The 12,913-nt window shown below is 47.6% G+C and overlaps 1 protein-coding gene across 2 annotated transcripts in view; it reads right to left on the bottom strand.

The window, feature by feature from the left end:
* Positions 1 to 11,688, bottom strand: part of col5a3a (collagen, type V, alpha 3a) — a 114,724-nt gene extending 103,036 nt beyond the window's left edge. The window contains exon 1 of one of the 2 annotated variants that reach the window (XM_069195759.1): positions 11,258 to 11,688. In XM_069195759.1, the coding sequence (XP_069051860.1) occupies positions 11,258 to 11,357 (100 nt within the window). In that variant the 5' untranslated portion in view covers positions 11,358 to 11,688. The remainder of the gene's footprint in view (positions 1 to 11,257) is intronic. The other variant, XM_069195760.1, reaches the window with a different exon arrangement.
* Between the last annotated feature and the right edge of the window lie 1,225 nt (positions 11,689 to 12,913).

Here is a 12,913-nt window from a genome sequence, read left to right as displayed (position 1 = left end):
ATATTACAATTACTACAGGATACAAACTGGAAAAGAGACACAGGGAATATGCATCAGACGTCAAGCACTACCCAATTTAGAATTTCAGACTGTGCATTTTCTACCATTATTGATGGCTTCTCCACAGGTTAGGAAGGAAAGGAGGAAAATGCGCTGACAGGCAATTTCTGCAGTGGGTGCTCAAATGCCCCACTACACACTCAGCCTCTTGCCCCCAGGTTTGACATTCAAGTAGGAGGAAAGGCTACAGGGGCCTCCCAGTGTCTAGAGCTCAGGTTGAACTCTGTCGTGGGTTTGAGCCTAGGTCGTGTCACAAATTAACAGCGACCAGGATTCTCCAAGCAACTGGCTGAGGACCACCGAGAGTTCAGTGGGATTAGCTGGCCAGGAGGCCTGTGGCTCTGTGGCCTATTTGGTGCTTGCAGACATGTGGCGCTGTCTGGGAAGGGCACGCCTGTCCTCCAGGACATGGCTGTGGCATCTCTGATGACAGATGGCTTATAGGCAGGTGGGGTGGGGCAGAGGTGTCTGCCTACACTTCCTCATTCCTCCCTGTCTATGGCCACGCGGTTCGCAGACACAACTGGCTGTTCCAATTCGAGCGAGATAACAAGAAATCAACTACTGTAAAAAATAAAAAAATCTGAGTGCACTGTCACTGCAGGAGCCACGGTTGGGGACAACAAGCACCCTGGAGGTTTATCAGAAGAGCTGCTAGCTTCATGGTCTGCCCACCTGCCACCCTCTTGGGTTAAAAGAGCCTTCTCCCCCCCCCGTAACATCACACTCTCCAGAAAGACAGGCGATCAGGAGACAAAAGCCCCGGGACTATATATAAATTACTCCCTAGGCAGGTCAGCTAATCCTTTAACTACTGAGCCCAATGCGTTAATTAATGGCAGCAATCGTGACATGTGCAGGGAGAAACAGAGACAGCCTTTCATCAACTTGTTCCACCTAGATCAAGTGCACTAAGTGCGTTTGTGTGTGTGTGAGCCCAAGCGCAAGTGGGTTTGGCGCATTCCAGCACCACAGACTGGGAGTGTGAAAAGCTGGGGTTTGCAGGTCAGGCCCCCTCCACATTCGCAGACGAAGGAACAGAAGGAGCAAATCAAGAACAAAATGAAGAAGGGAGGAAGAAAAGAAAGAAGAACGATGGTCGGTGGGGGGGAATTCCGTCCGTCAGTCTGTGGGCTTGGGCAGGGCAGGCTTAATGAAATTACCAGGGACGCGACCTTCTGACCTTTGGGAGTCTTCTTCCAGGGACAGCTGGAGCGCTGGATGGGAATTCCTCTTCGCTGGCTGCGAGGGCACTGGCCCGCAACAGTGCAAACAGCAAAGGCACAGAGACGGTCTGCCCCCCATTAACCCTTCCCCGAAATCTATCCTAGCACAGCACGCCACTCCCAACATCAAACTGCCCCCCCCCAGGGGCCGCTCTCAACATACTCACTCCCAGGATGCTCATGCTGACCAAAAACCAAAGGGAGCTGCATGTGCTGCAGAGCTGGCCTTTGAAGGGGAAGGTTACTGTCACTGTTAAACAGCTCCCCGGAGCAGTAAAGCAGTGCTTAACAGAGTAATATCAACAGGAAGCCCCGACAAAGCAGCCCCTGAGGGATAGCATCGCTGACACACTAACACAGACACCCCTTGATCTCCCAGCTGTCCCCCCCAACTGCTCTCCGTGACGTTTTCATTTGTGGGGAACATAGCGGATGAATGTTTTACATTACTGGCTAGGACGGACTAAAGGCCGCTCGATAAAATAAAAAATGATCAGCTCATGAAAGTCTGCAGATATTTGTGCAATTAAGAAAACGGTGATTTCAGCTCCAAACACTGATCCAGAAAGAGAAATCAGTTCAATCCACGGGCCACAGTCAACATCTGTGTCGAGCTGTAATGATTTCTAACAAAGTTACACATTTGATTTGATTGTTTTTTAATAGTATTTACAACAAATGCACATTTCTTATGATCTAAGTCCCCCGATTTATAATGAAAAGATACTCCAAAAACCTCTTGCCTGCACAATTTCGGTATTGTAGCATCACGGACAGACTATCCTGACACTTCCAGGTGACCACAGGCAGCATGTGGGGCACACAGCACCAGATCCCTTATTAAACAGGTTTGAGACCGCAGACACACTAAACAGACAGCACTTGCGCACTGGCTACAAGGTCCACTCACTTATTATCACTCAGAGCATCATGACAGGAAACCTCACTCTAACTTATCATGTGGACTTTTTTTCTCAGATCCTAACTGTGGCATTCCTGAAGCTGAGGGAAGTCCACACACACGCCTCTCTCTCTCCATCTATCTCTTCCTCTTCCTAAATAATCTCACCACCACAGTCTGCAACTGCATAGCGGGACAGTGGAAAATGTGCGCAGGGGACCCTTTGGGACTGGAATCTTTCCTTTCAGTCAGGCCACGTTCCTGTTTCAGTGCAGGCTTTTCATTTCCGGCAAACTCGCACTACACGATCATAACGACACAAAATCCCCAGAAAGTGTGGGGGACAAAACATCACGATGTTTTACAGTCTGGTTTCCATCTGGGTTGTTTCGTTTTACTACGCTCCATTATTTCATTAAGATTTTTGGCAAGATTGTCAATAGCCATGTGTTAGTCACATACTGTATGACTGATACACAACCACTTAACAAATGCTGCACAGCCTGTTTATAAAGAATTGTTACCTTTTGTGTTAGTAACTAGGCTAGGCCACAACTCTTTTACTGACAAGGCGTGTATATGGTATTTACAAGGGAGTTTAAAAGCTGTGTTTCAGTAATAATTAAGTAATATACGCCTTACAGGTGCCACTTCGGCAGGGAGTTACCTTGTATCCAAGGCTGCAGTTCAGATCAAGTGCTGCGATATCTGTACGTTCACCAGCATGCCTTACGAAGTTTGGCTTTGCACAATACTTAACTCTACTGCGCTCAAGCTCTTGAGAGACAGCCAGCACTTCGCCTGCCTTTGCCTGAAAGACAAACCCCTGCTTTCCAAGACGAACACAACCACAGAGAAATGGCCTGTTAGTACATTGCTTGAATTGCTAAAAAAACGACAATGCATGTCCTTATTTAGCTGAATCGCTTCCTACAGGAAATGTTTACTTGTTGTTATTAGTTGTTGGCTGTGGTATTAATTATTTATCAGCCTGATATTTTTGTCCAAAGCAACTTGCATGTGTTGTATGTATTTCTGCATGGCTTCCCAGTCCTAGTCCAACATAATCCAGTGCTTTGCAGGTTTTCATTCCAGAATGACCCTTAGCTGCATAAATCAAGCCCCAAACTGAACTAATAACCATCCTGATTTGACGTTTTCAATAGTTTTCTGTTCAAAAAGCCTTGCACATCTACCAATATTTCAAGGTGAATTTAAAATCTCTTACAGCTGTAAAACTAAAGAAGATTAAAAAGTATGTTTTGATTGAGGCACAAGGTCCTAGATGTGAAGTCTCTGGGCTGTTTTAAGGGATATAGTCATTCATGTTCTGATACACTTGGCCAATTCACTATTGCACTCTGCCTCCCTGCCAGGATCATGTGACCTGTGACCTGTGATCCCGAGTCCAGCTCAATCTTTTTTTTCCCCCTCTGAGGGCTCCTTCACTTGACTTACAAAAGCTGAAACTGCAGAGGTCACTAGTGTTTGTCTTTGTGCTTCCGGGGATTTTTTCCCCCCAGTGTTATTGTTTAGAGGAGACAGGAAATTCAGTGATGCCAACCCAGTAAGAAAGGATAACATCTGACTGAAAACTAACACACTTAAGAGAAGGCAAATTTAAAAAAAATGTTATTTAGTCTCCCCTTGTGAGGCTGTGCCTCCAGTAAATCTGCTTGTTACTTAGCCCATATTTTTAGCCTGTGCTCTTAAACACCCCGGTCTTATCTTAAACCTGACATAAAGGTTTCCCCTAGATCTCCATGCTTTAACATGCTATCAGTCTGCCTCACCGCCCTTGAATGGTCTTTTAACACAGCAGTAAACTCCGATAAAGGTATGCTCAATAGGATACGTTCTGCACAGGCAGCGTGGAGTTAAAACAGTATTAAGTGCATTAGCTTTTCTACATCATCAGAACATGTTCTGCACAACAATAGCCCGTGGCTGCTGACAAAACCTGGCCTGGCTCAAAACAGCTGTGCACTGGGACTCTTGTTCGTCTACCCATAGCTGCCCAATGTTTGCCTGTACTATTATGCCCAGAACCACATTTCTGAAACACTGAGCCCTCCAACCTCCCTGTTGCCCCCTGGGTCTTGCATGAGTGGTTTATGGGCGTCATTAGAAAGCCAGCTGCTAAAGACCTACAAATGTTGTTAAATGAGTTCATTTAAGGTAATTAACTGGTTGGGCGGAATGATTCAGAGCAAGGGACAGAATGCGATTTACCACTGCCCTAACCTCAGGAGATTTAATCTCAGCATCCTCCTGCTGTTTAGTCTGTGCTCTGAACTTCACTGTGAGAAATCTCTCTCTCGGCTTGTTTACAGTCCCCAGGCTCCGCTCACAGTCCTCCTCCTCTGCCGTAAAGCCTGGCTGATGGCCAAGATAGGAGCGCACAGAGGCACAGAAAGACCAAGGAGGCTCAGTCACTCTCAGCAAGAGGACAGTGACCCTCTGCCTGTCACCTGTGCCTCCTGCCCTCCCACGGACGGACAGTAATCTGACGACACCGGGCAGCTTCCTGCCGAAGGAATCAAGCCGCACCTACTCCCCCCCTAGCAGGAGGCGCGATCCCAGGAAAAAAAGTGGGTTTTGTTTGTTTTTTATGCCTCACACAAGAACACTCAATTGTAACCCCACTGCTGAGAGCCTGCAATGTAAACTAGCTTGATCTGCGCGGAATGCAACAGAAGAATTTATACCCGCAGCATGGCAGTTTTGGCAACAAGCAACAAGATAATTTCAACCAATTTGTTCAGCAGCAGGAGGGGCAGAGACCACAGTTTAGTTAGGCCAGATTACAAATTTTGCTATCAATAAAGCACCAAACTCTGCTCAAATAGAGTTGGAACAGATGACAATAAAAGCACCACTGTTCTGATTAAATCAGAATCCAGCTTCACTTCTACAGATACTCCAAATCAAGTGTTTGGAGTTGTGCATGAAAGGAACCTTTGTTCCGAGGAATGCAAAAATTAGGCAAAGTGTTACAGCAAAATGGAAGCAGATGAGATTAATTCAAGAGAACAAGACGGAGGCTGCTTTCAGGACCTCTCCTGTAGGCAGGACGTGTCCCAGCCGGTCAGGCAGACTTTCCTCACAGCTTCTCTTGACAAGTTGCGCAATTCTAGGTGTAAATCAGGCCCAGCAGGCCCCTCACTGAAACCCTTTCAACCCTCTTAAGCCCCCTGCTCCTGATGTCTTAGCATGCATGTCATCAGATCTCTTTGGGTGTGTACATTCCAGGGCATCCACCTTATTGACACTCCAAACAGGGGCAATCGCTGTGCATATCCGGCAACACTTACAAACGTCTTGGCAGGCCTTCCTTGGTTGTCTCTGGAAGTGTGTGGGGGGGCTAGGTCATGCTGTATGTTCTGAGATGGGAGGAAGCCTGCCAGATCTAGGTAACATCCATATCCCAGCCACATCGGCTCATCGGGACAGAGCTTATCCTGGTTTCAGTGTCTTACAGTGGTTAAGAGTCACTGTGAGTCTGGAAAATTGCAGCAATTAAACCCAGGAAAGCTGGTCCATATTTATACAGACGGGTGGACCAGAGAAATCTTGGTCAAGTGCCTTGTTCAAGGTACGACGGGAGGTCCACAGCGCAGACTTGAGCCCACAACTCACCAGTTTTAAAACCACAGACTTATCTACTATGCTACTCTAGCCCCCCTTCAGGACACAGATATTGAGGTCATTTAATTCAAACCAGACACATGTGACAAGTGGGAACCACAATACTCTATCCTGATCTTTTGGTTTGATCTTTAGTTCATAGATATTCCACTGAAGCCAGATATTTCAGGGAGAGTCCAGGGGACAATAATTCAAGTCACACAAGAGCTTTCGATCTATTGGTAAAATACAGCGGTGTAACACTTATGTTCTTCCCCCAGTCGTCTCTATATTCAGCATTCTGAAACCTATTAATGGTCTACTCTCCAAACATTTAATACCATTGCTTACCTCTTAGTAGCACAATTTGTTCTCAAAACACTCACCATCTTGCTTGTTTTTCTCCATTCTGAAGTCCCATATTTTAACAGAAATCTGCAAATATGAACATGTCTCATTCTGCACAGTGCTCTTACTGCACTGTTTAGAAGTCTGGTCTTCCAGCAGAAATAAAGTAATGGTGGAGACCTAACTGTGGGAGCAGCAAATCTGCCGTGCAAGATTCCCTTCCAAAGTCTTTCAGCTGATATTTGCTCAGTGCATACAGAGCTGTCTCACTGCAACAGGTTTTACTGACACAGAGATGCACTGCGGAAACAGACGAAGGGGATAATTTGCTGCTCATTGTAAGAATCTTGTTTCTTAAACAGTCCCAGGGGAAAAATATTCACTAAACCTGGATCATCAATCTCCTGCATACGCCACCCTATCAAACACCCTCATTCTCTCCACAGCTCAGTGGGTTTACGGGTTAGATAGATCTCATTCATGAATTCCTTGACGGGCGCAGTGCTAATCCCCTATCACTACTGCATGTGCCGTTGGAGGAGAGCCTCTGGAAGCCAGATGTTTAATCCAGGGACGGGGGGGGGGGGGGGGGGGGGCTGTAGAAATGGAACAAATGAGCTGCCAACTTAAGAAGCAGCTGATTTCTGGATAAAATATGAATCCATTTCACCCTTTAACTCCAGCCGCCCCTTCCACACGTGCCCACCCTCTCCAACTCCAAAAAAAAAAATGTCTGCCAGTCTGATTTGCTGCCACGATCAAAGGAGTACAAGCGCTCCCCTTCTCGTACAAGTATCGACCAGAGATCTCCCAGGGCTGTGAGACCAAATAAGAAAAAGGAGCTACGCCTGAAGACATCCCACGGAAAAAAACAGACATGGCGTCCAAAGAAAGAACAGGGGAACCACAGATCAGAAAGTCTGGAGGGTGCAAGTGTGTGTGCCACATGTCGTCCCTACTTGAGGTTTCTGTGGTTAACTGAAAACACCAAATGGAGTTTACAAGAGACGCTTGGGAGGAAGGGCACTGTACAGTAGATCCTAATCTCACACACGTCTGCTCACCTATGTAATGTACACACAGTACGTCTCGCACCCAGGACTTCCTCTCGTAACCCCCGCCTCCCGGTCTACACCCCTGCAGCAGCTCCCTGGCTCAGTCCTCGCTGTCATGAGGGGCTGGGCTGTCATCCCCTCAGCTAGGCCAGTCACGCCAGACACCCTGTACACATGTGCTCCCTGCATTGCAATCATTAGGATCTAACCAAGCTACTGAAGGAGGACTTACTGCGCTTGGTTATCATCAAGACTATGTGTCCTCTGAAGACTCCATAGCCAGAGTGCAATTTCATCAGTGTGAGAACAAACACTCCCGCATTTCACTCAGGCTGATCGTTTGTTACCTGCGGTGCACATAGTAGCAGCAGGTGAAGCATCTGTTGTTAGAATTTTCTTTCCCCTCACTGAGAAAACATAGGGAACGTGGGATGGAGGGAAAGATCCCAGAAGGCGAGGCGGATCTTAAAGAACAGGGCTGCACTTGCAAGCAAGCCTGGCCCTGCTTTCCGTAGGGCCTTCTTCTGCTTCCTTCTGCAGCAATGGGGGGGTGAAGGGCGGCTGCTGTCAACAGCCCCAATTTGTTTCATCACCGTACAGATATCCGAGGCAGCCAGTGGAGTTACGGGGTGACTGACCACACCTCCATTGTACCCCACTATAGCATCAACCAAGGACTCGGGGACACCAGCAGAAACTCAGAGGAGGTGCACCTGAGCTGAAAACCGGGTGCGGAACATTTGCTGAAAGAGCAGGAGGTGTCTGGAATGAACTACACAGCCATGCCTGTGATGTGGATGGCCTGGGAGTCTTCAAGAAATGGCTGGATGAGCTCATCAGGTAGGTAAGTTCCTCACAATCCAAAAAGTAAAATGTAAAGGGCCTTACCAAAGATTTGCCACATATTATATACTTTTTATGTTCTTACAGGATCTGGATTGAATGGCACGCTCTTACATGCCATTCAATGGGCGCAGTCCACAGGAGAACACAGAAGTACACACGTTTAGGGGAACCTGTGTCTTTCTATAGCACAGCTCTGTGACACTGTCTCTCCAGGGACTTCCTTCTCAAATCAAACTGTCCTCCCAACACAAACTGGCAGGGACCTGCACAGATCTTAGGTGCCAGTGAAGAGAGAATGGATTATGATTTCCTGGGGCAGACTGGGAGGATGAAAATAATTACCTTTATAGAGTGATTTTCATCTGCTTCATCCACCACTGAAGCCCAGAACCCACCTGCATAAAACCCCAGCAGCTGTCCTGCGCCAACAGCCCCGCCACACAGCAGATCAGAGGGAGAAGGGAGAAGCTCATTCTGGACCCAGCCAGGATACTGAAGTTAACACCCTGGCTCTTACTAAAGCCATATGATCTTTAAAAGCACAGTAGTTTGGACTTCGGTTTAACATCTGTATTGAAGTACGGCACCTCCTATACCCCATTGTCCAAAGTAACCTTACTGGGGCACTGCTGTGCAAATCCTGGTTCAGAGAAAAGAGCGCCACCTACTGGTCCACCACCTCCATCACTTTACAAACACCAGCGCCTGGAGGGAGGGACTTGCTCTTCTCACACTGGCATGTGGTATCTGGTCTCCTGGTGTAGCTTCTCCCCGATAGCAGCCGCTGCCAGAGGCTTGTCAATTGCACTACTGGCTCAAGTACAGAGGGGTTCACCAGCAGCCCTGCTCACCTGTCCTTGGCCCTACAGCAGAGGGAGCTTTAGCACTCGGTAGCTTTACTCTGAGGTATCCCAGTGGCTCCATACACATCAAGGCTACTGACCCCACAGGAACACTGCACAGTGACTTCTGCTTTATAAAACCCGGCATGCTCAAAAACCCATTTTATCTCCCCCAAGTTTTGATTTAACACTCGGGAAGGAGATGGAAAATAATCCCAAAGTCTGGAGAATGCCTTTTACTTGGAAATATGCAACACATCCCGCAACATCACAGACGCAAAGGGGTTAAGAAACCTTTAAACGCAGAGATGCTTCAGTCCGTCAGGCAGCAGGTTTTCCCTGATGCGAGAAGCCGAGCCCTGCTGATCGACTCGCAGCAGAGGCGAGAGGATATCTGGGGACACAGCCTGGTGTGATCATTCAGATCATTAAGAATGTGCCCTTCCTGCTCTTTAATTCTTCCAAGGACGGATGCCCGCACATTTCAGAACAGGTGCAGCTAACTGCAATAAGCGATCCTTCCAGACAGGGGGTGCTGCAGGTACGGGAGAGGTTAGCCGGGATGTTTCCCGAGCGCTTCCGTGCTCCCGTGGCAATGAGCCATTTAAGCCCTTGGAGAGCCTGTGCAACCATATGGACAGTCGCCCTCATCTGTGACGTGCCTGCGTTTTAATTATCGCTGCGCTGCAGTTGAGCTAATCAGGTTGTTGATTTTTTGCTCCCCAAAGGGAGGCCATTAAAAAGTGAAATGGGATTAATTATCACCTTTGAAAGGAGAATGATGGGGTGTTAAATGATGGGATTGTTAAATGCCACCCCGGCCGAGTATCCTTTCAGAAACTGCCTGAGGCGACGTGTTCCGTCGGCACTGGAGAAGCGACTGCCCCATTAGACAGACCCCGGGGGAGCGGGGAGGGACACAGCAGGTAAAACACACTGTCCAACACCCTTCCTCCGCGAGTCACTGGGTTTTAAAATGGTCTCTTGTCCTGCGCCTGTTGCTCGGCTGGTGGCTGTAGGGATGTCCCGGGCGAACGAACTGCGATCCTGGAAAGCGGAGAAAGGGCACGAGGGAGAGGAAGTCGGGTCGCCCGCTGAAGAGTTAAACTCCTTCACTGGGGGGTGACAGGGCGCTGAAGGACACCTGCTATCCGAGCTATCCGAACGGAGAGACGGGGGGGGGGGGTCAGCAAAAACCATAGCCCACGGCCCCGTGTCACCCCCTTCCGACCGATAAAAACCGTGGAGCGCACAAGCCACGCCAACTCTCAATCGCGGTGCTTCTCTAAACGCCGAGATTTAGACTCGTCTACCGGATGAACACGAGCTGCCAAGAAGAACTGAGCCCCCTCTCCCGCGCGCTCGGAAGCACGAGCAGTTTTACTCCCGCTTGTGCAAGCCGACGGCCCCGGTCCGCACGCGTCCTCACGCCTCCCAGCCTGGTCATCTTGAAATGAGCACTTCAGGTTTACCACAGTATCGCGACGTCAGGCCCCCGAGCTCGCACAGGGATTTCCACTTTTAATGCATTTATACTTTGTTTCCTGTAATGCAACTGCAACGACCTAACGACATCACTGCGCCACAGGATGCAGAGTAATAATTTCGGTAGGGTCAGTTCCAAGTACCCTTGTACAAATCGCGTCATTTTGTAACGTTTCGTGTCTTGTTCGATTGCTAACGCGCAAAAGTCACAAGTCTAAGAGAAATGACCCCCCAGGTACTTCTAAAATACTTCAGAATTCAAATACTTTTCAACTCCTTGCACCTTGTGCAGCAGATGAAATTTACAAGATACAATAACTTCATGTACCAAATACAGTTCTCTGGATCTTTTAAATTAAAAAAAAAACACATTAGGTGACAAAACACACCAGGAAGTTCGAAATAATTCAAGAATTCAAGGTCAGAATCCACGCACGATTTTCAGACCTTTCGAAAGCATCTTCGAGCGCCTGGTCAGAAGACGGAGAAATCAGGCTAAAACCCCTCGGATTCTATCGGAACCCGAGCAAGTTCAAACCAGCAGCCAAGCGCTGAAGATGTGCAAGATCCTGACGAAAGATAATGTCTCTTTCTGAGCCGCAAAGCCCAGAATCAGAGCACCGCGGCGTGAGCAAGCACACGCAACTTCGGCTGCGCTCGTCCAACTATTCATTCTTCTGTTAATCACTTATGAAATTAAGACCGTTCACAGTCGCTGCACTCTGAAGTCTTACATTCCCAGCCTTTTGTTCTGAAAGTAATGAATTACAGCAGGCTCAAACTATGGGAAATTTATATTGAAGGGAAAAAAAAATGCATACAGATGCTGTGTAACCTTAAAAAAACAAGACATGGCTACAATTTTACCTGCTCTCGTCGTCGTTGTCGCTTGTAGCAGAGTGATAAGAAATAGCTGCGATAACCGCATCCAAATAGCTGTCCTCGTCCTGTATTTCCACCGACTCATTTTTTATTTTTATTTTTTTTAAAAACGGCAAACCTGTCGCTGGGTCCGTGAAAAGCTCCAAAAAAAAAGTTTCACAAAAAAAAGTTTGAATTCAGCTGCGGGACTTGTCCTCGGCCATGAGCACGGGCTCGGGGGGACCAGCACTGCGCGCAGCACGAGAGCTCTGTCACTCCTCGACTAGACCCGCTTTCCACCCGCCGCCGGCCGCTTCTACTTCTGCATTTAAGACAAAAAAAAAGTTGCTTCGGGAACCTTGAAGTTTTTTTTTCCGAGATCCTCTCTTGTTCTCTCTCTCTCTCTCTCGCTCGCTCGCTCCCTCCCTCATTCATTCACTCTCTCTCCTCCCCCCGGACGGTGTCAAAGTGGGACTCTGATGATCCACGATGCCTCCAGAGGTTATCCGTCATAAATTACTTTCCTCTCTCACACACACACGTTCGGTCTCTCCCTAGCACACACAATTACACACACCAAACCCCTCTTTATCTTCACTCAAGGGAGATAAACAAAGCAGCAGCCTCTCGGTAACACCCCAGTCTCCCACAAAACGGCATTTATATCGAAGTGGCTCCATGTCGTTACTATACAACTGACTTGGGAGTCGGAAACTCGTCTTTCCCAAATTACGATCAAATTTAAATCTTGGAAAACGGTTAAAAGATACGACATCATTTTTAGAGCACGGAGCATCTGAACACAATTGAATTATCTAGCAATTATTTAATAAAACTGTACTGTGGGGAGAGGATTCTGAAATACCATCATTTTAAAATCCAAGTGCTGTCTTACTGTAAGTGCCTATACAAATGTGGACTCGTTTGTGGCAACTTCAGCACAGTGTGCCCATCTAAACTTACACATGCAGTAGGAGACTTCTATATGCACGTCTCAATGTCTGCACACTTTCACCTAGTGTAGACTTCAGAACAGCAACACAGCAATAAGAAAGTAAACTTTCTATAAAAAGTATATTCTATAAACTATAAACTAGCCAGAGGCAGGACCAGGTTAGATCACAGCTTCAGCCAATATATCCCATTCCACACCCAGTAAATGATGGGGGACCTCAGTTTGCCAAGAGGTTCTTATTAATACAGTATGTAGAGAAAACCCGCCACCAATTACTGGGTCTGCAACTGGCAACTGGCGGGTCATATTTTTTTACTTAATCCAGGCCCAAGTACTGTTTTGAATCTGGACCTGCAAAACAAAGCCTTCTTTAAGACCGAGAACCCGTAAAAATAATAATAATAAAAAATAATCATGTCTATCCAACCGCACAAGGCACATGGTTTTTCTGAAGAACAAACAAGAGCCCGGGTTTGAATAATCCATCCATCCATCTTCCACCTTTTCATCCAATTCAGGGTTACAGGGGGGCCGGTGCCTCTCGCGACATGCAACGGGCACAGGGTGGGGTACGCCCTGGACAGGACAGGCCCGCCAGTGTCGTTTTGGAATTTGCGTGAGTTTCCTCCAGGTGCTCCGGTTTCCTCCCCCAGTCCAAAGACATGCTGATAGGTCAGCTGGCTTCTGGGAAAACTGGCCCTGGAGTA

This window comes from Lepisosteus oculatus, chromosome 11 (genome assembly GCF_040954835.1).
Source record: "Lepisosteus oculatus isolate fLepOcu1 chromosome 11, fLepOcu1.hap2, whole genome shotgun sequence".
Lineage (NCBI taxonomy): Eukaryota > Metazoa > Chordata > Actinopteri > Semionotiformes > Lepisosteidae > Lepisosteus > Lepisosteus oculatus.
The sequence above is the reverse complement of the archived record's forward strand: the minus strand, read 5'-3'. Positions and strand labels throughout refer to the sequence as shown.